We start from the raw sequence: 26,468 nt of genomic DNA on the forward strand, positions 1-26,468 counted from the left end.
TTTATCGGGTATGGTTAGGGTCTGAGTCTGGTTAATGTAGTTTTTATTGGGTCTGGGTATGGTTTTTTTATAGTGGACCCAAATAAACTCGAGTCGGGACCCGATACTATACCCACAAATCAGGTCCAAGTCTGGTTTTACCTGGGTCCAACCAAATCCGACCCGTTGACACCCCTATACCCAACGCAGAGTTTTAGCGACACCACCGTCAGAGTCATAGACAAGAGGACTATAGAAATCCCAACAAAAAAGTGAATATCCAGGTCAAGGCTTCCGGCTAAATCTGACGCGTGGATGGGTTCTGGCATTGGTTAACTAACCATTATATATGTATGACTAAAGCCCCGCTTTTAGTGACTATATGGTGTGGTCTATGGTTGATTATCAACAATACTCGGGCTTGATTCTTGTGTTTTCAATGCTGTCACCCAAACGAAACAGTAAAAACTCCACCGCCGCAAGATATTTGAGGGGGATAAGACGGAAGCCTCTCCAGGCTACAGCCAAAGGTGGCGCTACTCTCTACCACACTCTTAAAACAAAGAACTCAAAAAGAGGGCGTGCCTTACGTTTCGCTTCCCGCTAGCCATGGCTACTGCAGTGTCGGTGGGCTTCGCGACCACACTCATCGGATTTGCAAAGCGTCATGCCGCAGCATTCCCCCCTCGGCCCCTCGGATTGAAGCTCCCTCGCCCCTTCATCCTCGTCTCCAGAACCCTAACCACATCGCCGGTCCTCAAGACCAGGACTCACTTCCTTAAGCTTAGGAGGTGCACCAGGACGGTGGTTTCCTCGGCGACGGCGGCGACGACGGCGCCGAGCCAGAGCGAGGATTTCGTGACGAAGATCCCTCCTGACGATCGAATCCCCGCGACGATCATTACGGGCTTCCTAGGCTCCGGAAAGGTAACCTCAACCCTTTATTCACACGACGATGCATAAATCGGGAATCTGTAATTGCTAGTGGTTTTCGCATCGATGCTGAGAAGTTCGGAGACGATTGTGCGTTTTAGTACTTCAAAGTCGTAGCACCAATTTTCTACGTAGATTTGCCATTTCTTGTTTGCTTTAGCGATTTCTGTAATTGGGAAGATTGATATTGTTTAAAGGTGTTTGGTTGCCGTGTTATGTTTAGCGACGCTGGCATTCCTACTGCCGTGCATTTTCCGAGTTCCATTCGAATTCTGTTTCTCTTATATCGATCGGTTAAACGCTAGGACGGGTTATACCACTTATATGTTATTCCTTTATTCTACAGAATTCGCAGAGTGTAAGCATAGAAAGATTACCACATTGATCATCGATTAGTCGTTACTAACTGCAATGTATCTGTCACTAAGTTTGAAGACGGGAGTTCCACTTCAAAATGATGAGATCCTCCGAACTATGTTGAAATAGTTGCAATCTTTTTGGGAAAAAGGATCCCGGGGCATGCTGAATGCTGCATGAAACCTGGAGTCACAAACATACACACATGTATAATATGAGGTACTTCCATGGATGTCAGAATGATAGGATCGCTTGAAAGAGAGTATACGATACACTAGGATTCCTTCGAATGGGGTTTCTTTTATGTCCATTCGCATATAGGATAATCACTTGTTTTCATTTATATGCTTGAACATGCATTTACTTATGTAGGATACATGTGCAATTTGAAAGGTCTTTCGTTAGAATCGATCTTTTTGAAAAGAACATAATCATTTATTTAAAAAGGGATAGTTAATACAGTATAGAAAATAACGGAAAAACTGACCATAGGCGTTTATCCAAAATAAATCCAAACCAGGCCATCTAATGGACGGAAAACTGACCAATCCCAAAGAGCCCTGTGATCCTTTCAACTGCCTGGCTGTGAATACCCACTGCTTCTCCCCCAACCATCTATTCATGGCTCTGAGAGTTGGTTATCAAGGCCAATTTCTAGATTCAAATAATCCAACATTGTTTGGAAAAGTATCTGGAATAAAAGGAAATTCTTGATAAGATATAAAAAGCGATCTTCATCCCTAACGCACAACACATGTCTACTCACGAGTACTACTTCTTTCGTCTCCAGATTTTCCTGAGTTTTAGCTCTGTCATGACAAGCAGAGATATCCACCCTTGGGTTTGGAGTATGCATTTATATTTTCATCAGAGGATAGTGGGCAGGCAATAACATTCATCCTCAGGTTTGCAAACACCATTCTTATCTTCAGCCGGCTTCCACTCTGTAAGATGAGACATCAGCTCATTCCATTTTGGAACTAATTCTCTATGATTTTTCAGTAAGTATGAAGTCCCGGTCCTCCTCCCTGTCCTCAGTTTGATACCTTACGCTGCCAATAGCTGGCCACAACAAAATGATCAGGCAAGAATATAGGCAGAAAGAGAGAAAGAATAGATGATGATTATTACCTGAGTTGCATGTCTATAGGATCAGGGCTGGGAAATGATGACAAGCTTTACATGTTCATGCTCAACTTGTTTATGCTCAGGACTGGCTACAAGATGGAGCTGGGTTGTTTGCATTTGGCTTTTGACAAGACAGCTGGATTGTTTATATTGGAGAATAATATATTTCAAGTTTTGCCATACTGTTTTTTTATTGCATCTATGACACACACACACACACACACACATCTGTCTCTGTCATGGTGTGTATATATTCATTGAGGTCGTTACAATTTTGAAAAATATAAAATACTTGTCAGTTATCTCGCACTGGCTTGTCCTGCACTCTTTCCCATCTTGCATCATAATCGATTTGCATAACTGAACCCATTTCTCTTTCATGCAATGCGCAAGCACATTGCTGGTATATTTTGAGTTTCACCAACTCCTTTTTATAGCATCTATGACATAAACTTGGAGATTGTCATTGAAATACACAAACTAGTACTCCACTTTTTTATTTTAAGAATCGATTTGCATTTCCTAAAGGGCACCTTACATGGAAATTAAGTTATCAGTGCATGAATATCTTTGCTATGTGAAGCCTTGTAATGAAGGAGGAGCTTTTATAGAATGGATCTTGAAGGTTGATTCATAGCAGTTTTAGTGGTTCCTAACTTGTGCACTTTAAGAATTAGGATTTGTTGACTCCTTACTATGGCAAGGGTTCACCCCTTAATACTAAAATTTTCACATGGTTGCAAAAAACGTGCACTGTGGATCATATGCAAGCTAGCAGAGAATAAATCATGATTCATGACAGAACTTTTGCAATGTCACAGCTGAATTTTGAGGCTCTATTACAACTTTTTATTTTTTATTTTTTTTTTAAAAGGGATTTATTTCACTTGGTATGGACAGAAACAGGATGCATATTATCAGGACCTTAGGTGTAGAGATCTGATACTGTTGTGTGTGAAAATGTCTTCAAAGAGACAACATACACAAGAACACTAAGTTCTTAATGTGGGATACGTGCACAAAGGCACAACACATTCAAAAGATCACAAATGCACAAAGACATAAAAAAATATGAATCTTTATTGTAATAGTGAGAGAGATTTTGCTAAAAAGCTTAATAATTTACAAGGAAGAATAACCCCTATTTATACATGAGAGAGGCCTTGGAGGGCTCCACTCATAGACGTTGGAGCCCCTCCAACGGTCACATTTGTGACGTTAGAGGGGGCCCAACGTCTATGAAGTGCCCCCCCCCCCCCCAAGGCTAGAAATAATAAAAAGAAAAACTAAAAAGAAAAAAATAATTACAATCATATTAAAAAAGATGAATATGCATAACAGATGAAAAGACAGTTTTACCCTTATCGGGTTTACCCTTATAATATATATAGTATACATTTTAACACCCCCTCAAACTTACGGTGTGATGACCGAAAGTTTGCCAAGAAGAAAATTGAATCTGGGAGAACAGAGTGCCTTAGTAAAGACGTCAGTCAGTTGATATTCTGATGTTACATAAGGGCGATCAATGACTTTCTTCAAGTATTTTTCTCTAACATAATAGCAGTCCATTTCGATATGCTTCGTTCGCTCATGAAATATGTGATTCTTGGCAATATATATCGCACTTTTGTTGTCACAATACAACTTTGTAGGCCGTCGAACATGAACCCCCATATCTTCCAGCAACCGTCGAATCCAAATAATTTTTATGGTTGTAGTTGTCATGACTCGGTACTTAGCCTCAGTAGAAGACATAGACATCTTTTATTGTTTCTTGCATCTCCAAGAAACCAATGATTCACCTAAAAACACAAAAAAATTAGTGGTGTAGTGACGGTTATTTGGGTCACCTCTCCATTCAGAGTCACTATAAGCAATTAAATTTAACTCAAAAGATGAAAATAGAAATACTCCCTTATTTATGAACCCATTTACATATCTGATAATTCGAAGAACACTCATATGAACTGATGTAGGGGCATGTTGAAATTGACTTGCAACATGCACTGCATGAGAGATATTTGGCCTGGTGATACTAAGATACATCAATGAACAAACGAGTTGCCTGTAAGGAGTATGATTTTTTAGAGGAATCCCATCATCAATCTTATCTTTGTCCCGACTATTTCAGGAGTTTCACAAGTTTTGTCATCTGAAATGCCTGACCTGTCAATGACCTCGCAAGCAAGTTTAGTTTGGGACAAAAAATAACCCTTGTGAGAGTAGGCAATTTCAATGCCCCAAAAATATGTCAAAAAACCTAAGTTCGACATTTCAATTTTTTTGTTAAAGTAGGTTTCATACAATTGATTCCTAGTGCATCATCACCTGTGATCAACATATCATCAATATATAATAACAAAATTACAATACCTGCATAAGAGTTCTTGACAAATAGAGCAGTGTCAGTGTAATATGAAACAAAACTATTTTCTACCATTATACTGGTAAATCGATCATACCAAGCCTTGGGAGCTTGTTTCAAGCCATAAAGGGCTTTTCGTAAGTGAAAGATTTTATCTTTAGGCACATTCATATCCGGAGGGGCATCCATATAAACTTTTTCATGCAGATCTTCATTTAAAAATCATTTTTAACATTCATTTGATATATGTTTCATTTTTTAATAGATGCAATTGTAATTAGGCATCTAACAATAACCATTCACGCAACCGGGGCAAAAGTTTCATCGTAATCAATACCATATTCTTGACTATACTCCTTAGCGACAAGACGAACTTTATATCTCTCAAGAGACCCGTCACTCTTGGTTTTGACTTTGAAAGCCCACATACATCCTATTGTTTTCTTTTCTTTAAGAAAATCTTGGAATTCTCAAGTTTTGGTTTTCCTAAAGGCTCTAAGTTCATTATCCATTGCATCCCTCTATTCTAACATTTTCTTAGCTTCTTCAAATCTTTTAGGTTCTACATATGAATTAATGGCACTAAGACATGCTCTATGTTTAGGTGAGAAGGATTCGTAGGAAATAAATCTAGAAGGGTTTCTTCTAGTTCTCTCGGTTCTACGAGGATTATTTTATTAAGAAAGATTCACTAAATTTACTATATTTTTCAATTGCACTTCTAAAATTGTTTTTATCTCTGTGTATAGATGATAGAGTCACTAGACGTTCTTTCTTCTATAGAATGATCAATAGATTGATAAAAAGAGTTGTTATTTTCGTCTATATTTTCATTATCACTAGAATCGTTATATACCTGTTTATCATCGCTAGAAATATCATCATCTCTAGATAGTAACTCAAACAAGAAAGAGTAATTCATATTCTCTTTATGAGTTTCACATTCTTCAAAACCACTAACATTTTCTAAGAAAGTCACATTCTTAGAAACATATAGTTTATCAGTTTTAACATCATAGCATCTAAAACCTTTTTGAGTTTCGGAATATCCAAGAAATGCTCAAGGAATAGCTTTTGGTGAGAGTTTGTCATTTTTATCGGTAAGAACATAACATTTGCATCCAAATATTCCCAACATATTATAATCGGGTTCCTTTTGGTATAGAATTTTAAAAGGTGAAATTTTATTTAGTTTTTTTGAAGAAAGACGATTTATGAGATCAACGGAGGCAAGAGCTGCTTCAGCCCAAAATCTTTTAAGAATGTTTTGAGAAATAAGCAAAGTTCTAGTTGTTTCAATAATATGCCTATGTTTCCTTTCGGCTAGTCTATTTTGTTGAGGTGTTTTTGGCAAGATCTTTGATGAATTATTCCATGATTTTCAAGATAAATTTTAAAATCATTTGAAAGATATTCTCCTCCAGAATTGGTCCTAAGAATCTTTAAATTACTATTGAATTGATTTTTAATCATCATATGATATGTCTTAAATGATGTACAGACCTCATGTTTATGCTTAAGAAAATATATCCCACAAAATCTAGAATAATTATCAACAAGAATAATATAGTAAGCAAATCCTCCTTTAGATATAACAGGTGTCGGTCCCCATACATCCGAGTGCATAAGCTCAAAGAGTTTGTTTGTAAACATAGATCTTTGTTCAAAAGGCAAGCTTTTCATTTTTTCAAGAATGCAATCATTACAAGGGAAGTTACTTTTACAAGGATCCTTAGCAAAATGCAAATAAGAAAGTTTGACGACATTAGGATGTCCAAGTCTTTTATGCCAAACATTTATATCTTTATGTTGGGCGATAAATTTGTAAAAACTCCGTATAGTAGAGATCTCATTTTCTAGAACCTTCTCCATTCAACTTTCCGCACTGACGATCCTGTACCTAACATTTATTTGATGAGAACTTAATATCACATCCATGGTTCGAGAGTTGAGAAATCAAAAGCAAGTTTAAATTTAATTTTGGTATAAATCTAACATTTGGAATAAAGAAATCTTGTTTTTCAAAGTTTTCAACTCCTTTGATTTCAAGAGAAGCACCATTAGCGGTTGAAACAAACGATGAAAAAACATTTTTTGTATATTTGGAAAGTGCACAAAAATTAAGAGTCATATAAAAAGAGGCACTCGAATTTAAGAGCCAAGAGATCTTGCCGGGAGTAGATGACATAGCGGCACCGAAAATGAATCCTTTGAGTAAGGGTTGAAGAGCCTCCAAGATTTAACTTAAAGACAATGTCCCATTGTAGGAAGTAGATGGATTCTCCTATTTTTGTGGTTGAAACGTGCTAGACATAGCCACCTTCTTTTTCCACTTAGGACAAACCGGCTTAACATGTCTCGGTTCTTTACAAAAGTCACAAATACTTTTTTCATACTCCCTTCCTTGATTCCATCTTCTATTTTGTCCTCCTTCTTCCCTTACTCCTTGATTTTGATTTTGATCTTTGTTAAAATGAGGAGGCTTATATGATTTTAAATTGTTTTCAGGCCTAAAAATGACATAAACACCTTCATTTTTATCTTTATTTGAAGGCATGGCAAGAACACTTGGATTTAATATACTTATTCCCAAACGAGTGTCTTCTCCACTTAATTTCGTAAGAACATCTTCAAGAGGGGAGATGTAAAAAGAAGATAGGAGAGAAGATCTTATTTGTTCGAATTCGGGTTTAAGCCCATTCAAAAAATTAAAGAACCGATCTTTTCCAATTATTTGTGGCAAAGCTCAATGGCTTCTCCGCTCCACTTTGGTTCAAGCATAGCAAGTTCATCTCAAATAGAAGACAATTCAACGACATATTCTATAATGATCATTTCGCCTTGTTGGAGAGTCAAAGCTCTCTTTTGGAGATAATACTTGTGGGATAAATCTCTTGAGTTATGCATCTTCTCAAGATATTCCCACACTTGAGATGCTCTTTTAAATTTTAAAATATTTGCATTGATTCTAGTCTCAACCGAAGAAAAAATCCATGATAGGATTTTGTAATTTTTCATTTCTCATTCTTCATATTTATTGCTATATTCTTCAAGTGCTTTGGCTCTTTCTTCTCCATCAAGAATTTTTATTTCTCCCTTTTCAATCATCGTAATTTTTTGCTCCGGTTCCGATATTGAAACCTTGGATGTACCTACATAGTCCCTTACCTTTGATGTGAGCTTCCATATTACCGGCCCAAACATGATAGTTTGACCCATTGAGTTTGAAACAAAGAGAAAAGTGTGAATCTTTTTCCGCCACATGAGAAGCTTGTATGAGAGACTTCAAGAGTAGAAGAACTTACCACAAAGAGTCTTTAAGGCTTACTTGATGTGGTGTGCTTCACTAAAAATGAGTTGTAAGAGCTCTCCACACCAAAATGCAAGAATGAAGATCGAGCACAATTTTCGAGGTAGCCACCAAGATGAGGCAAATCACAAACTATTCTTTTAGAAACCTCGCTCTGATACCATGTGAAAATGTCTTCAAAGAAACAACATACACAAGAACACTAAGTTCTTAATGTGGGATACGAGCACAAAGGCACAATAAAAACACTTGGAACAAATGTGCACAAAGGCACAACACATTCAAAAGATCACAAAGGCATAAAAAATATAAATCTTAATATAATAGTGAGAGAGCTTTTGCTAAAAAACTTAAGAATTTACAAAGGAGAATAACCCCTATTTATACATGAGAGAGGCCTTGGAAGGGCTCCACTCATAGACGTTGGAGCCCCGAGCCCCTCCAACAATCACAAGGTCACATTTGTGACCGTTGGAGGGGCCCAACGTCTATGAAGTGGGCCTCTCAAGGCTAGAAATAATAAAAAGAAAAAAGAAAAACTAAAAAGCAAAAGATAATTACGATCATATTCAATATATGAATATGCGTAAAAGGTGAAAAGACAGTTTTACCCTTATCAGGTTTACCCTTATATATATATGTATATGTATCTCTCTATATATATAGTGTACATTTTAACATTGTGTTGGCTGAGGCAATGGGGAAGGAAAGGCAAAAGGTTTGTAGATAGAGGCTATTTGCAAATGGTGATATATTTGGTTGGAGAGGAATGATAGGCTTTCGAAGTTGGGGACACTGGGTACCACTTGATTCATGTAAACATCGGAAATAATGTTTATGAGTGGAATGGTCTGGGAAACATGTATCAAGCACATAGTTTTGTATAATAGAAATATGCTTCTTACTTCACATGGTCATCCCCATTAAGTTAGCGGTTTATTTTCTATGCTTGTTTCTGCTTTTCTTTTTCTTTTTCTTTTTTTTGGTCATATACCATACATGAATTCTTATCACCTCTTTTATAGTTTTATGTAATATTTGATTGAAATTTATATTTTGATGCATGAATTCTTATCAACTATAAAAAAGAGTTTTATGCGGTATTTGATTGAAGTTTATACTTCGGTGCTGAAAGAAAAAGAAATATGACATTTAAAAGTAAACTGCATTATGTTTAACTGTAATGTCTCTAGACATTGCAAACCATATTATTCTAGCTATCCTAGTTTCTGTCATTTATTATATACTATGTCACATGGGTGCAGATGCGACACGGGTGCGGCGCAATTTTAAAAATTTTGGACACGGGGACTCGGCTATATATATATATATATATATATATATCTAGTGTGTGTATATATCTATATAAATTTTGGACACGGGGACTCGGCTCGTGACTCTTCCGAGTTGTCTCAGATCCTGAACTAATAGTAGTATAACTGGGTTAGAACCAAACTCGGCTGAGTTTATCATTGACTCAGCCGAGTCTTAGCTACCATGGGAATAAAACATCATCAAGGTATTAATTAAAAGCATTAACTAAAAGCATGTTCTGGTAAATGCATTAAACATCTTTTGCAGTTTTGCTAAAATTAATAACATTAATTAAAAGCTTTTAATTTTTCAAAGCTAGATTTGAAAAAGAGAGAGAGAGAGAGAGATCTCGGTGGATGAGAAAGTGTTGCTACTCGTGGATGAGAATTTATTAGCTTTTATAAGAGAGAGAACTGGGTGGATGAAAAGTGTTGGTACTCGTGGATGAGAATTTATTAGCTTTTAAGATTGAGAGAGAGAATTAAATGATAATATTTAAGAATAATTTTTTTTTCTGAGGCTTATGTTTGAGACTCATGCTATATATTTGTATTTTTTTTAAAAATATATAAAAAGATCATTTGTTTTTGTTTTTGTTTTTTGCCCTAAAATGGACATTTTTGGACTCAGTCAATGTTGACCAAGTCCAAAACAAGGACGGACTCGGCCTCGACTCGTTGACCGAGTCCAACTCGGCGTTGATCGAGTCCGGGCCGTGTTCGAGGCCGCATCCGTGTCCGCACCCGTGTCGGGGCGTGTCGACTCGGGTGCGGCGCCTCCCTAGCCGAGTCCGTGTGACAGAGATTATATACATGTCTTCTCCTCTTAGTGACTTCTTTATTCTAAAAAAAGAAGAAGAAAGAATATTCCTTTTATGTAGTTTTTTTTTCAAAAAGAATTGTTGCATTTATACCTTTAGGTCTATTATGTTGTGCTAGTTTTGTTTCTTTTGATATCCACTTGAATTTTTATGGGACAGTTTTTGTAAGCTATTGATAATGATTATGATGGGCCTAACTCTTTTGGATGTTGATTGTTATGCAGACAACTCTCTTAAACCATATTTTGACTGCTGATCATGGCAAGAGAATAGCTGTCATTGAGAATGAGGTCTGTATTGGCAGTGTTTAATGCTTTGATCCAATGGCTTAATTTTTGTTGTTTTTTGGTTCTTGGAGGCATCCTTAATGCTTCGGATAACAACTTAAGTATATACATTGTCTTTTGCAGTCTATGCTTCTTGTGTGGAAGCTTCCTTTCCTGACATGCATTTTGAGTGTATATTCTTGTTTTTCCTCAGCTCTTTTTTATCGCGAGTTTTGAATTTAATATAATATGAATGTTAAGTGTGTCACGTTCATGCTCACCTGAATCAATTCACCTACATGTTTAGAGTTTCTTTTGATGAATACTTAGGAACATTATTTTTTCTTTTCAGAGGGTGGACAAAAGTATTTTGTTAGAATGAGTGATTGGGAAGCAGTCCAAATTACTTGTCATGATTATCATATTCAATGCAAATTCAAACTTGAAGTAACATGAAGTGTCCACATTACCAACTATGGCTGGATTATTATGATGAGTCTCCTCACTTTGTGAACCACACTCCTGCTTGATATGTATGTTTCAGATATTCCCTAAGTAAAATTGGCAAACAGGTTGCTCCATTGCCAATTAAGCCCATGCACTTGGTGACTGTAGGCTGGATACTGTCTTGTGGAACTGGACTTCACGATTGAACAAACCAAAGTCTTACTTAAGCCTATTTCCCTCCCTCCTGTTTCTTCCTTTCGCTTTTATCTGTGTTTTATTTGCCAATCAGAAACCTGAAGATAAACAATTGAGGAAAAGCGATAAAACCTGAAAATGGAAATTACAAGACAGCAGAATGTGGGAAAAAACCAGTTCCTTGCTGACATGAACCTATCCAAGAGTGTTCCGTTTTTGATGATTTGTATTAATTAAACCAGGAAAAAAACTCTCCCTTTTGATCTGATTATACAAGGATATCATGGTGTAAGGCTTCCTGGAAGATCTGATGGAGTTGAAAAAATCTAAGCTTTCTTCATTTGCTTGGAACCAGAGCTGGATTTGGTAGTGTGAATAATTATGCTTTCACTGGAAAGAGTGATATGGTTTTATACAATGCAGGCAGGCGAATGATGACTCATTATTGCCTATGTTTTTGGCTAATGACTATAAGTTCTCAGTTTAGAAAAAAATATATTTTCTAGTCTTCTAAATACTTGAGAACTTTGAACTTTGAAGCATTGGTTTATCACATGGCCTTGTTGTGTTTTAATTTTTTCGAATAGTTATGTTAAGTTTCTACTGGTGTCTGTCTAGAATGTATGTTATTGTTTGCATATTTTTCAGGGTGTTCCAGTCTTTTTTCCATTCTACTTGCTTGTTGTATTATATTGTTGTAGCCAATATGTTCTAGGGCATATACTTCTTACTTTCTTAGACTTCTTTCTTCTATTGTATGTTATTTTCTTGACATAATCTGTTACTAGCACATTGGGTAGTTCAACTGTTTGCTAGAGTTTAATTATTGCTGAATTTGGTGATTGATTATGATTTTCTGTTTCTAGTATGGGGAGGTTGATATTGATGGTTCACTAGTAGCAGCAAAGACAACTGGAGCAGAAGACATTGTCATGCTCAACAATGGTTGCTTGTGCTGTACAGTGAGAGGTGATCTAGTTCGTATGATTTCAGAGTTGGTTGATAAGAAGAAAGGGAAGTTCGATCATATTGTGATAGAGACTACTGGTATAACATGCCTCCAATATTACTTCTGAATCTTCAAATTTTGATACTCTTAGTTTTGTGATGTATGTTTTTCAGTTAGATGATCATTATAATCTCTCAGATAGGGTGTGAGTGCTTCTGTGTGTTGTATGCATCTGTGTGTAAATAATAGTTGGCAATAGTGGAAAACATATATTGTAAATGATAGTCACTTGTGTTGATCTTCACTGTCATTTATTCTTTACTTGATTATTATTTATTTCATTCTTGAACATGTCTTAGTTTCATTTTATTGATGCCTGCTTTGTTACTCTGTTGCTTTCCAGGGCTTGCAAATCCAGCCCCTATCATTCAGACATTCTATGCTGAGGATCAAATTTTCAATGATGTCAAATTGGATGGTGTAGTTACTCTGGTTGATGCAAAACATGCAGGTATCCATTTGGATGAAGTGAAACCAAAAGGTGTAGTGAATGAAGCAGTTGAGCAAATTGCATATGCTGATCGTATCTTATTGAACAAGGTGTGCTTCACACAAAAATTAAGGTTCTTGGGAGAGTGAACTTGTCCCCTATCAAGAATTTTGTTTATAACAGCTTTTGTTTAAGACTCAGGAAAATTGTCTTACATGAACATAATCTGTAGTTTCAGAATTTTGATTGTCTTTCTATCATTAGTTTATTTATTGCCTGGTTGAGGACAATATTGTTGTTTTAGTATCGTTGCAGTTCTATAACTTTTTATTTTGATAGCTTTTCCCAGAAGTAAAAAAATCAGTCACTTTAAATATTACTTAATATGGTTTTCATTACCATCAGATTGACTTGGTTGGTGGACCGGAGATTTCTTCCTTAATCCAGCGAATAAAGGTCATTATCAAGCACATTTATGAATTACTTCTGCATTATAACTGTTCCGTTTGATGTTTTCTCATAAATTTTGATTCATTGATTTTTCTGTGTCATATCTTCAGACTATCAATGGTATGGCTCAGCTTAAGCGAACAGAGTATGGCAAAGTAGACTTGGATTATGTTCTTGGAATCGGAGGGTTTGATTTAGAGAGGTCCAATGTCCTGCTGTTGCTTGCCTGAAATGTGTTTATTTGGTGTTTTTTCCTAGTGATTGTTTGAACTATATTTCTAGTTTTTATTTTGTTGATAAGTACCTGTAGGAGTGTAGGTCAAGGTTTTACTTGTTGCATATCCAGCCTTGTTATAATTTATCTTGGATAGGCCAGTGTCGCTTGATTTATATTCAGTGATATCTTGTATTTTCTTGAATGCAGTATCATTAGATACATGTAAGCATCTGTAGTTTCATCATGAAAATAGTTTATTTTTCAAAAGAAGACAAATTCATTGAAAAACAAAGGGAAGCAGTTTTAGCAAGGTTACACCTCCAATATGGAGGAAAACAAAAAGAAAAATGAAAAAGAAAAGTTGCAATCCTCAAATATGAATCTGAAGATTTTTGGGGTATAAACTAATCTCCTTGCCTATAAGAGTCAATCAAATATCGTCTACCCGATAGCTATGTGATCTTAGCTTAAATATGCATGTCAGTGTATTTTTTTCTTTAAGTGCATATCACTATATTGATGCATAACATTCTGATGTTTTTTTCCGAACTTCCAACTGAGTGTTTATGGATGCACATCTCCATAATTTAAAGAAATCAATTCATTGTTTCAGCGATGATGAGGTGAGGTGATGAGGTGGTCTAAAGATTCATAACTCTTCCAAGCCCAAAGGACCCTAATCTTCTTGCACGGAGTCTGAATCAGTAGAATTGAAATGATGTGCCATTGGAGTAGAATCAGATTCATTAAAAGAAAAGAATATTGCACAAAGAACAGATTATTGCTTACTTTGCTGGCCCAGTTACATGGATAAAACTCATTTTGGCACCAAAACTTTTGAGAGAGCTTCCGTTTTTAAGTTCTGTCTTTTCCACAAATATGAGAGTAGGCCCTAGCTCTGTGCCACTTACTACTAGATTTAGATTCGGTTGCGCTTGGTTGGAGGTTTTACTCTCATGCCATTATATTGACTTCATTGATTAAAGGCAATTAGGTATAGCGAAGGCACATCAATAACTCTTTCATCATAGGCAGTAAAAAAGGAAAAAAGGCTATATGTGGTTCATATAGGAAGATAGTTGATGGACAAGCATAACTTTTTTTTATCCAATGTTTGGATAAAATGGGCATTTAATGGAAATATCTTTTCACTTTTATGTCCCTAGGAAATGTTCTTATCCTATTGTAGCTCTTCATGATTCAACAATTGATAAGTGACTGCACCCCTGGAACACATGGCATGTTTCTTATTTTTAGTGACAAAAGATTCATAGAATTAACTAAAAACGATTAATCAAAGTGGTCTATTGACAAGGCAGGCTAGGCAAAAAACAAAGGACTGTTAATTAGTAAAGAGGAAACCTGATACATCAATGGGTCCTCTTGGATACTCTCCGTAGTTTTAGTTAGTGAAGTTTAGACAGATAACCTGGAATGCATTACAGTCGAGTGTGTCGGAGAGTTCATGTTGTACATCAAGCTAGTTTGACTATGACTTTATTTTGTGTTTCCCTGATTGTGTGTTATTTTGTAAAAATTCTCTATCTGGTATTGTGGATTTTGGATCTCTAACATGTTGGTTGATCGTCTTGTGAATCGTGGAACATGTTAAGGGGAGCATCACACACACATAGTAGAAAAGACAAAGCAAATCCACTATCTTTTTTACGTCAAGCAATACATGTAGTAACTCTCATTATAGTAGAAAAGGCAAGACATATAGGCGGATTGAAAAAACAAGTTTCCATTGAAATAGTATCTATTACTGAATACAATTCCTTTAGGCATTAGTGTTTCTTATTTTTCTCTATCTCATTTCTGTTGTTTAAGTTATTTCTTGGCTTGTGAATCACTTATTATAAGTTATTCTTGGTTTCCTTATTGTCAACTAGCTAACTGTCCTCTTTGGTGCCTGATATTACAGGATTGAGAGTGATGTAAATGCTGGAGGATCAAAGGAGGACCAATCCGATCATGATCACAACCATAGCCACTGTCATGATCATGAGCATCATCATGATAAGCATGAGCATGAACATGGTAGACTTCAACCATTTCAAGTTGACTAGGAGGATCATACACATCCAAAATATAACATATTGCAATCTGAATCTGTTGAAAAATAAACAACGGCTTGACATTTAGCAATTTGGATTTTGTCTGATTGATAAAGTTATGGTATAAACTGCTTCTGTCCATGCTCAGCCTGAAATTAGCACGATTCGTTATAATGAGAGATTTTCTACTAGTGTTGGTGCTTCCTGTTAACAATGCGATTTTGTTTTAGACTTTAGTCTTTGAAGTTTGATGCTATTTTTAATAAAATATATTTTAAAATTTCATTGGAGATGTCAATAGCAGGATGTTTCCTGCCTCCTGAATCCATTCTTTCTACTACATAGTAAGGAACACAAATGAACAGAAAACCATCTCTCTAGTCATGTGATGCACTGCACATAATCACGGTACTAGAAATAGCTGTCACTTTGAGTCTGTTGGATCTTCATGATAAAAAAAATTGTGGCAAGAGAAGCATGTTGCTCATCCTTTTTACTAATGAATGCACCATCAGGAGCTCAATTTGAGTTTCCTCTTTAGAATTATGGAGGATTAGAAATTTGGGTTGATCATTCCCAAGAAGTACTTGAAACATGCCTTGCCGATACATTTGACATGGTTTGGTAGACAATTTTTTGGGTTTATCCATATACATCTTCTACTTCTCATGGTGTTGTGTTCCCCAACCATCATGATAATATTACTGAAAGCTACAAATGTGTTTATTGTCATTATTACCTTCCCTAACCTCTTGCTTTATTACTAATTACAACACCCTTGATGCATTTGAAGTATCCATGACTGGTAGATAAGAGGCTGGCATCAGGTCATGATTATTCCCTTCATTAATTTTTCCATCTCTCCGAGGCTTCATGCTGTAAACGTAATGGTTGAAGCTCATCAAAAAAGGTCAATGTCCATTGCCAGTGGAATGAATTTGTAATGTTCATGTCCATCTTACTGAAAATGTGCATCAAAATGTCTTCTTCAAAAAGACTACCTTGGTTGCAACTTGCAAGTTAGTTCAGTGTCGTGGTAATCTGACTTAAATAATCTGAAACATTCAATTAACCACACTTGACCTGAGAAAGCAACTGACCAGCCATTGATATTGGTACATCAGTACATGTTTGAACAACGGAATAAAATTCATTAAAGTTGTATTCCTCTACATTGGCACATATTCTAAGGAGTGATTTATTATTCTTCAAGGTAAGAAAGATGGAAGCATTAATTTTTTCGTCTCCATCATGTTTTGTCCCAACTATTCATGGTCTTCCCTTGAGACTTTCTCTTTCATAGTATAAAACTTTGAGTAAAATTCATGATACTTCTCATTGTTTTGCTCCAATTCTTTACTTGTCTTACTCTTCTCCTAGTTCTTTGACCAGTATCTTATTGTGTCTTTGTGTTGGTGCTGTTCCAAGTGTCCCACGTATGAACTATTTCAATGATATTCTTTCTTTGATATCCCTCTTTTGTCAGCACTAATTGCTTCTTTAGAAGAATTATGAATTTTCTAGATGATACCAGAAATCACAGCTATGGACATAATCAAGCCTAATGGTATGTGTGGTTATATCTACTATTATTTGCATTTAATGATTGAATAAATTAAAAGCAGGGGTACTGATAAGCAGAAATTTGTGCAAATTCATTTCTTATTGCATATTGTACTCCTGTTACTAACAGGTCTTCCATAAGATTTTGTTAATGCTCGCTTCTTTTATTTTCAGATGTTATCTTTTGTTAGATTCACCTATTGATATGCCCCTTTCTTGCTTGTTCAAAGGATAGCTATTCTGTGGGGATGCTAACAATCTTTTTCTGGTTCAAATTGTTGTTTACAGAACACCATGCTGGCCATCATGTACATGATCCTGGTGTTTCGTCTGTCAGCATAGTTTGTGAAGGAAGCTTGGATCTTAATAAGGTCTGCTCTCAAGTTTCAGATAGTTCTGTTGTTGATTTTTCTGTTTTTTCTTCACAATTTTCTGGATTTTTTGGTCAGAGATTGAACTGTGATTTACGTTTTTTCATTTTCCAGTTGAGTTGTTTCAGTTATTTGCATATTCTATGCATTCTTTAGCACTTTCTTTCATTCGTGAAAAAATTTGCTAGTTTTACTTTCATTTTTTTTCCAGTTTGTCGGCTTTATGGGCTATATTTTGTAAGGAATGAGCTTATCATAGAGTTTCAAATTTATGAAAACTATTAATTGTTTGATTGATCTTCTCTTGCTCAGTATGTGATTTCTTCTTTTAATTTTGGCAGGCAAATATTTGGCTAGGAACACTATTGATGGAACGCAGTGATGACATTTATCGCATGAAAGGCCTTCTTTCTGTTGATGGCATGAATGAAAGATTTGTTTTTCAGGTGTATGAGTAGCTTTGGTGCAGTGATATATCTGGTTGCACTGATTATCTAATTAAGTTCGTGTTGCACTCAATTTGACATTTCATTTGTCATCTTTATTGTGGTGTCATTTTCCAACCATGTCTGTTTAGTCGGTGGTTGTTTTTGTGGACTTTGTCAAAATCCATTTAGCGTTATAGTTAGCATATTGTATGTTCATTTCTGTATCTTTCTATTGTCCAGTCTGGGGATTTTACCTTTTTAGCTGCATATTATTAGGGCCATAGTACCTGGGTTCTTTTCTGTAGGTGACGCTTCATCTCCTGATTCTTAATCATGCACTGGTCTAATCCAAATTACATAGGTAGGAGACCGGACAATACACGTGGATTATGCTTTTGTAACTGACAAATGAACTCATACGTTATAGCATTCAAAGATAGTTTTCTAAAAGCCTAATGACACCGACATTCTTATCTAATGTAAGAACTACATGTCAAAAATTCATAGGTACTTGTACCTGTGTTAAGGACAAACCTGGATTCATGGAAAATTTATGAAATTCAATAGGTATTCTCAAGTTTGTTAATGTTTCTGTGAATATGTAAAAAGGCTATGTTTTCTTTTAGATATTTGCCTTTTCCACCTCATAAAGGCATTTCTACCCTTTTCATCTGCTCCTTTTTCCTGTTTTTTTTCAATTCCTTATGTAAGTTACTGGTTTTTAGATATCTATTTTTGCTACATATCATTTATCTTATGAGCATCACGTTTTTTATCTCTTTGATGTTGATATGGTTTCAGAGCTAGGGAAGCGTAGATTTATACATGATTGGTTTTCCATCCAAGTATTCCAGTTGGAAGTAATTGTTGCTTTTGGTCTTGGATCTTAGAGGATCTGATGTGAACTATCGAATGGGACTTGATAAGTGCCAGTGGAGATGCTCTGAAGTATTTCAATATTTACTTATTTTGAAACTGAACCTGAAACACATGCCAAAATAGTTAATGTTTCGACTTGGTGCAAGTTGTAAATGCATGTTAGGCCACATAGGTCCATACTTGACGCATCCCAGGTTTAGCCACTATTTCATGTTTCATAGATGGCAAGAGAACCCCACAATTGAGGAGCTAGATATCAACGAGCCACCTGAAGTAGGTTTTTCTACTTGTATTTCCATACTGCCTTGCTGCTTTATTTTGCGTCTTTCTCACTTCAAGGCAATGCAATAAGGGTCTTGATTCATTCCTATATTAAGCATCCAGCATGTTGGGGGGCATCCGTCAAACCAGATTATAATAGAGGGGAAGCTTTGCATAGTTCCATTACTGGTATAACTCCATCTACTGTATGTCTTCGTAGGTAGTCTTTCTTCTCCATGTCAACATTTCATCTGTGATGGCGGTCTTTGTACAAGATAAAATGCACGCTATACATTGATACAGCTGTTGATATTAGGATGCAGCCATCTTTGTTAAGTCCAATATAAATATTATGTAAGAGAATATGGTACAAAAGTGAAAATGGAGTATTAGTGTGACATAGAATGCATGTGTGGGCCTTTGTTCCTGTTCTTCAAAAAAAGATTTATTGGTAGTACATAGATATTCAACAGGACCCTTAAATCTTAAATCATCATACAACTTGGGTGATCAAATTTTTTTGCTTAATTATCTGTCTTGCCTTCTTGTTTTTTTTAATCCAACACAATATGGTGTTAATCATATACTTCTCATGTCCTTTTTGCTTCCTTTTCTTTAGCAACATCTTAGGAACGAGGGCCAGGCATCCTACATGCTGAATCTGTTGACACATTTATGTTTTTCTGAAAATGGATCACAAATATTAGTTCAGTTGATAGTGGTCGTTAAGTCAATCTTCCCTACAAGTCATATGAGGCCCAAAACTTAAATCATTGTAGGCGTACTAGATGTTATAATACGAGAGCTGTCAGTAGGTCAAAACAATACAGAGATGCACAAAGTTCTAGGGATTTTGGTGAATGTCTTCCCACTTTATAATTGATCAATGCGCTGATGTTCAAAAAATTTTCTTTACATGTCCTGAACTCCAAGGACACCCGCAAACACGTACCTAGGATCTTGTTAATGTCATTGCTTCTTGTCATCATTACTCAATTTTGTTTTCACTTGGGTTCTAGCTGTTTTGATTAAAGAGCTGTCTTTTCTGAAGCTCCACATAATTTGCTGGTGGAACAGGGAGTTCATGACATATTCCAGGGATCACCTGACAGACCATGGGGCCCGGATGAGAAAAGAATAAACAAGATTGTCTTTATAGGAAAACATTTGGATGCCCAGGCTTTAGATGAGGGCTTCAGAGCCTGCTTGCTGTAACGGGGATGCCTTTGCCAGAACGTCTGATAATTTTTGTAGAGTTAATGGTTAGTATAATCTCTCTCTCTCTCTCTCTCTCTCTCTCTCTCTCTCTCTCTCTCTCTCTCCACACACACATCATGCAATCTTTAGGAAGCCAAAAGTTTGTGGGATTTTTGAATGCCAGGATGCCATTGATTGGTCCCTGCACTTCTTGAGTGTCGTTTTGAATGCCAGGAAGCCAAAAGTTTGTGGGATTTTTGAATGCCAGGATGCCATTGATTGGTCCCTGCACTTCTTAAGTGTCGTTTAGGAGAAAACCAGATCTCTGTTAATGTGCTGATGTTTCGTGTTTATGGAATATACTGCTGACATCTTGTTCATGGCATTTGCAGCTTAGAAGATTGGCAGTCCCTGGAAACTCATGGGTGCGTGAGTGTATGTGTTGATGTTGTCTTCAGGGAGAAACATGGAGGCATGGATGGAGGTGGTGTATAGGGCATTGAAATCCTCTCCCCATGTAAAATGGGAAACCTTTGGCGTTCTAGTTAAAGTGTTGAGCTTATATGGAAGAGAGGGCCATGACTGCTTTAGGGATTCTTGAAAGTTCTATGATTTTCCATGACTTTGTCATGTTATTTTTGTGACTTGGTAAACATGAGTTAGACAATATTACTAAAGCAGGTGGTATCCCATGTGGTAAGCGGGGTCCTGTGCCAAGCTGAAGGCCCAGGTTCGAATTCCTCTCATGGGCTTAAGAGATATCTGGTAGGGGGGCCTAACCCCAGCTTGCCTTTAAAAAAATATATGATCTCAGTAGAATCTAAGTTAACTCTGCTTTCCATAAAGTTCCAAAAGCAAAAGCAAGCCTTGACTCCCTGGGGGCAAGGGATAAGCCCGCTTAGTTTTATGCTGCCAGGACAGTAATTTTAAGTACGGCAGGCAAAGCCAGTGCGGTAAGGTCTCTGATCCACCGTGCAAATATAAAAAAAAAAAAAAGCAAGCCTTCACCACACTTATTAGTTTTCACGTTATAAGTTGTGATTACAATTCTTTATACTATGATGCCCACAGTTCCTCACTCAATCAGTTCACGTGTGGACGTTATAAGATGGTAATTAAAATTCTTCGTACTACGATACCCACAGTTCTTTATTTGTTCGATCAGTTCACATGCATTTACCTTGTCAAACTTAAATTCTGCCGACCATTTCGCCTTTAAGTTATGAGGTCTTATCATGTTGTTTTAAATATTTAAGGAAGAAATTGGAGACGGATAGTTAAACATCAATGCTTCGCATAAATGGCTGTATATGTTAACAGGTAACAACTCTCTCTCTCATGCATGTGCGCGTATGTACATGCACACAAGTATTTGTTGATAAATCGGTTGGTTGACTGGCCCTTATGGAATTAAAGTAGAAAAAAGAAAGAATTTTGCTGCGGTAACCCTCTTAATGTAATAGGGTGTCGCTAATTGTTTCACATAAACATATATGGTAAGGTTTAGCTTAGTTCATAAGGGAGAGAGTTATCCATCTTGATGGTACATACGTAGATATATTTTCCTTGTGAAACGACAAAACAAACAATAGGTCTTACTACTACGACATGTTTCATTCCCATGGGCAACGTGTATCTTTTATGCTTTGTCTCTTAACATAATGCAATAACATGAACATAATTTGCACATTAGTGTCAGTATGCTATAATTGCTAGGAAGATATGTGAAAAGAAGTGACAGCGTATTGGAAGGATTAGAAAACTAGAGGGTAACAATCATAAACTGTGTTAAGTGTTATTAAGCGATAACGATAGTATGAATTTAGTTTACAAATGTTGATTATTTGCATAAAAAGTACTAAGAGGAGAAGGTTATTGCAATAATTTTTCTTTTTCATTTGTTACACGGAAAAATCCTTGCCCGATAGCAAGTAGAACTTAGATCGACCTTTCAAGGAGTAAAACTCTGTGGCTAGGACCTTTCGCCTTCAGGGCCTATTGCAATATTTTTTCTTGTTTGTCTCAATGGGGAAAGAGGATCAGGGTCAGGGGTACCTTCACGGTAATACCATCAGCACTCTTTTGGATGCCGTTTATCCATTCAATGAATGGTATGGCTGGTATTGTAGATGAGCCCGCCAAATTTTTTCATATTCGAGATAAATGGCATCTTTTGTTTTTCTTAAAGGCAAGCTGGGGTTAAGCAGACCCCCATTGGGTTTTGAACCTTCAACGTCCCACCACAAAGAGACGTGCACTGACAGCTCCTGCCAATCATGCGGAGGCGCCCCATCAAGATTCGAAGAGACATCTCCATGATGACAGTTTAAGCACTTTACCATTGCACCAAGTAATGACTTGAATCAGCGAAAAGTCTACAAAGCACAAGCAATGCACCATGTTGGGTGGTTTCTTAAGTCAATCTTTTATAATCAACAAAATCTGTAGTTTTTTTTTCTTCAAATCTGGGGCTTCCAAGAAGCACCATTGGCCCACTCATGCAAAGGATTGGTTCTCTTGTGATCCTAATGATCTCCATTCTTATACGTTCGATGATTGGAGAGAATATAAAAATGATAAACCTATACCGAACGCCAGCGGTAACCACAATGCCCATACAAATTACCCACCAACAAACAAACCTCTCCAATTCCACCAACAAATGAATATATAAAACCCTAATGTTGGTTTTCCCACCAAAGAAATAATCACCCTACCAAAAGAATTCCGAAAAATCAGAAAGGAAAAAAGGAAAAGAAAAAACAGTGGGGAGGATGTAGTATTACTGCTATGAATACATTACTGCTGTCATTAATTAGTTCATTTTTTATACAATTATCACTATACACCATAATATTATTAATGAAAGCCACGTGGCCGAGTATCAGTGGCCAATTATTTCAACCAGCACTAAACAAAAACAAAAAGAAAACAAAAAAGAAAATTGAGAAGAAGGAAACCCTAATGAGATAAGGGAAAGATTCGAGGCGGCCAACTTAACCTAACTTGTGCTCTAGCGCCCTTGGGTCTTCCGGTTTCCCTGAGTGGGCTTTACACGTGCCTCACACACGTGCGAACACAGGCACGCCCTAATACCGATTGAGGCCGGATCCCCAAACCCTAGTTCCCTTCTACCTCCGCTTAAACCCTCTCTCTCTCTCTCTCTCTCTCTCTGGGATCGCTCCTCTCTCTCACCTGCTGCATCTCCTAGCCCTCCTCCTTCTCTTTCCGCCAACCCTACCACTTTTTCTCTCCTCCAAGGTACGCTTTATCGTCTTCCCTTGTTTTTTTTAATGGTTTTTTTTTAGTTTTCTTGGTTTTTGGGTTTTCTTTTGCCTTGAGTTTTCCGTTGTCCTTATCTTTTTTTTTCCTAGTTTTTTGGGGTTTTCTCTGGTTTTTTTGGAGATGGAAGTGGCGGGGGATTCCTACTCCGTGGAAGCAGTTGCTCTCAGGCAGATGGCTGCTTCGCTGATGGAGGCCGTCGTTTTAGAGACGATGGTTGTCGCCCAGAGGTCACACTACCTCTTCCTAGCGGTAATTTCCTCTCTTCTGTCTTGTGCTTCTCTTGATTCTGTTTTATTTATTGCCTATTTTTACTGCAGAGTTTCTGCTTTAGATGAATGGGCGGAATTTGTGGTTGGGTTTCTACTGTTTAGGGTTTTTTTGCAGTTTTTGGTTTTTGATTGTATGCATTTTCTCGGTAAGTGTTGCTAAAGATAGGATTTTCGTTTGGGGAGTGAGGGGAAAAAGAAGGATCTTGTTCTGTTTCATCATTACCATTGCGATTGTTTTTTATGTTGGTGTTAGGGCGTTGTGTTAAAAGCTATTTGAACTTTTCAAGACGTTTTCCTTTTTGGGGTGGGTGACGGGTTTTTCTGGATACCATGGATTCCAAAGTTAGGGTTTCTTCTCTTTCTATAGTTCTTATTCTATTTTTTGGTCTAGGGTTTCTGTTCAGGGAATTCTCTTCTCTGTTCTTTAGGCAGGGGCTTATATTCGGCTCTGGTGTTTGTGAATGTATAGAGGAATTCTTAGGTTTTTTTCGAAGTTATTGTTTGTCTCTTTAGCGTGGACCTGCAGTAGGTTGTGAAGAGAAAGTCCATCAGCTTTTCTCAGTTCTTTTGTGAAGGCTTTTGGGACTATCGGAATTAGGGTAGTTTTTGTTTGCTTCCCATGTTTTATTTCAGAAAGTCATCATGTTCACTGTTCAAGTTTAGTAGTCAAATGCGAAGTCGAGTTTGTTTTATCACCAACTATCCCTTTTGAGTCTACGGGAGACTTTGGTTTCTGTACCTCTCTTTCCCTTTTCAGATTTGTGGGGCTACAAGTTGAGGATCGGTGTCACCGTAAGAGAGAGAGAGAGAGAGAGAGAGAGAGAGAGAGAGAGAGAGAGAGAGCAGTCGGTTGGGTTAACTTTTCCGGTGCTGCACTGTTAAGATGGGTTTGTGTCAATTTGGATGTAGGATGGAGTAGGCCAGATCATGATTGATGCCTATTTTTTCAGTGATATACGTTAGCTACAACCTTGTTTTATTTGTTTCATTGATGATAAAACTACATGAACTTTCCCCCTCAGATGGTCTCGCTGTTCAATGGAATAAGCTTCCTGGATTATACGGGTGGCACCAACCAAGGGTAAAATAGTTGTTTTTAGGTTCTCTTCTCATTCTGGCATGATGGGATTGCAAGTTTTGGTTTATTTTTTCCTGTTTCTCCCCTTGCAGGTATGACGACTCCACCACAGTTGGATTGAAGGAAAAGGCAAGTGTCTTGAACACTCTTCGGAATCTATGGTTTAGTCATTAATGCTTGATATAAGTCAGTCAAGGACTCAAGACAGACGCCTTTTTCAGTTGAATTCCATGTTGAGCTTTACACTAAAATTCGTTGCTGATTTATAAATGCAGGATAGGAGATACATTGGAGATGGGGTTACTCCAGACTCCAACCAAGTTCCTCCTGAGAGCAAAGATGATGGAGACACAGACGATGATGAGGATGAAGATGAGGACGGTGATGAGCAGGATGATGATGGTGAAGGTGATGAGGAAGATGCATCTGGGGATGATGATAACAACCCTGGCAATGAGGATCCAGAGGATGGCATTGAAGCAAATGGAGAGGGCGGCAGTGATGAAGACGAAGATGATGATGATGATGATGATGATGACGACGATGATGATGATGAAGACGATGATGATGACGATGATGGGGAAGATGAAGAGGAGGATGAGGAAGAGGACGAAGAGATACCAGAACCTCCTGCGAAAAAGAGAAAGTAACCAAATGTTGGTTTTTGGACATTTTGGTTGTGTTTTTCAGGGTAGGAACATAGTCGATGAATTGCCTTGTTGTGGACATGGTAGTCATATAAATACATTTTTGGTGGTTTTCTTTTATTTATGAAATGGAGTCTCATTTAGCTTTCAATGGTTGTGGTAAGCCTTTTTAATGATGATTTTGTAGCGTCAGGTGCATGTTATGGGCTGGCGTGCCTCTAGAGTTGGTTGGTATATTTTGATTTCTCAAATTGTTTTTTCTTGCCTGCCCTACATTGTCTTTAATCGTTTTATGTTGCTATTGGTGGGTTGGGTGGGTTGATCCTTGAACTGAAGTTCCCTGTTCAAGTGGTCTTCCTGGACCACACTATTTAGGCTTTTGTTTCTAACAGGGCCTTGGTTATGGAATGACGACATATGGGAAGCTGATCTTTTTATTCCTTCCAACATAAAGCCATAAGGAAATAGAAGAATGGTGAAGGATAGATTGGAAAGGTAATAGAAGAATGGTGAAGGATAGATTGGAAATTGCCAAAACGCAGGTATCGGTTTTGCAGGTATCTTGAAAAGTAGACATTTACACAATTTGTTAAACATCATAACGACAGAGTCGAGACTCGATTATCTCTATGCAATCATTTTTACTTTTTAACCTCACAAAATGCCCCCATTTAAGGAGGGTGTTTTACCTCTTGATTTCAAGATGAACAGGTTGTATGAGCTTGGAAACTGGTAGTCGTGAGGAGATTATGCATTTAGAGAAATCCAGCCTCTATAACGTGGTAGTTACCAAATCCAATCTTTAGTGCCTATGTGAAGAGAAGACCGTCTCGCTTCCTCTCTCAAATGTCTTAAAAAATCATCCCAGCTACCAGTTTCGAGATAGGCTAACTAGGAAAATGATGCCTATCAACTATCATGTGCCATCAGACCCAAGGGGTTTGGCTTAGTGGAATGGGGCTTAGACTGTTTGACTGGCAGTCTAGGTTCAAATCTCATGAGCGTCACCCCCTTGTGTAAGCCAAAGCTTGGCGACTCCATGGGGTCGAGGGGTAAGCCCTCAGAGTTTTATGCTGACATGGACAGAGACCGTAAGTACTGTAGGCTGAGCCAGTGCAGCTAGGTCTCTGCGCCAGGAGCGGTTTCTCCGAGTAGAAATCCAAAAAAAAACTATCATGTGACATCAGTGTCGGGCATCCAGATCCGTCGA

At 37.2% G+C, this 26,468-nt stretch overlaps 2 protein-coding genes across 2 annotated transcripts; both read left to right on the plus strand.

The window, feature by feature from the left end:
- Positions 1-494: 494 nt before the first annotated feature.
- LOC149842047 (uncharacterized) lies at positions 495-20,617 on the plus strand. Its single transcript, XM_089998861.1, has 11 exons — positions 495-906; positions 10,434-10,499; positions 11,984-12,164; positions 12,470-12,666; positions 12,962-13,012; positions 13,117-13,208; positions 15,148-15,263; positions 17,132-17,214; positions 17,556-17,660; positions 19,860-20,044; positions 20,372-20,617. The coding sequence occupies exons 1-10, from the start codon at positions 589-591 to the stop codon at positions 19,995-19,997; spliced, it is 1,347 nt and encodes a 448-aa protein (XP_089854987.1). The 5' UTR covers positions 495-588; the 3' UTR covers positions 19,998-20,044; positions 20,372-20,617.
- A 2,484-nt stretch (positions 20,618-23,101) lies between these two features.
- Positions 23,102-25,409, plus strand: LOC149842048 (uncharacterized). Its single transcript, XM_089998862.1, has 5 exons — positions 23,102-23,240; positions 23,354-23,513; positions 24,556-24,614; positions 24,704-24,740; positions 24,887-25,409. Exons 2-5 carry the CDS (start codon positions 23,385-23,387, stop codon positions 25,259-25,261), a joined length of 600 nt encoding a protein of 199 aa, XP_089854988.1. The 5' UTR covers positions 23,102-23,240; positions 23,354-23,384; the 3' UTR covers positions 25,262-25,409.
- Positions 25,410-26,468: the final 1,059 nt, after the last annotated feature.

Source organism: Nuphar pumila, chromosome 3 (assembly GCF_984573655.1).
Source record: "Nuphar pumila chromosome 3, dmNupPumi1.hap1.1, whole genome shotgun sequence".
NCBI classification, from domain to species: Eukaryota; Viridiplantae; Streptophyta; class Magnoliopsida; order Nymphaeales; family Nymphaeaceae; genus Nuphar; species Nuphar pumila.

What these genes read in the sequence shown, in the direction of transcription:
- LOC149842047 (XM_089998861.1), top strand. Translation starts at nt 589, where the DNA reads ATGGCTACTGCAGTGTCGGTGGGCTTCGCGACCACACTCATCGGATTT. An exon ending in TATTGTGATAGAGACTACTG is followed by an intron (nt 12,165 to 12,469) that starts GTATAACATGCC and finishes GTTGCTTTCCAG; the next exon opens with GGCTTGCAAATCCAGCCCCT. An exon ending in GGAGGGTTTGATTTAGAGAG is followed by an intron (nt 13,209 to 15,147) that starts GTCCAATGTCCT and finishes CTGATATTACAG; the next exon opens with GATTGAGAGTGATGTAAATG.
- LOC149842048 (XM_089998862.1), top strand. Translation starts at nt 23,385, where the DNA reads ATGGAAGTGGCGGGGGATTCCTACTCCGTGGAAGCAGTTGCTCTCAGG. An exon ending in CACACTACCTCTTCCTAGCG is followed by an intron (nt 23,514 to 24,555) that starts GTAATTTCCTCT and finishes TTTCCCCCTCAG; the next exon opens with ATGGTCTCGCTGTTCAATGG. An exon ending in ACGGGTGGCACCAACCAAGG is followed by an intron (nt 24,615 to 24,703) that starts GTAAAATAGTTG and finishes CTCCCCTTGCAG; the next exon opens with GTATGACGACTCCACCACAG.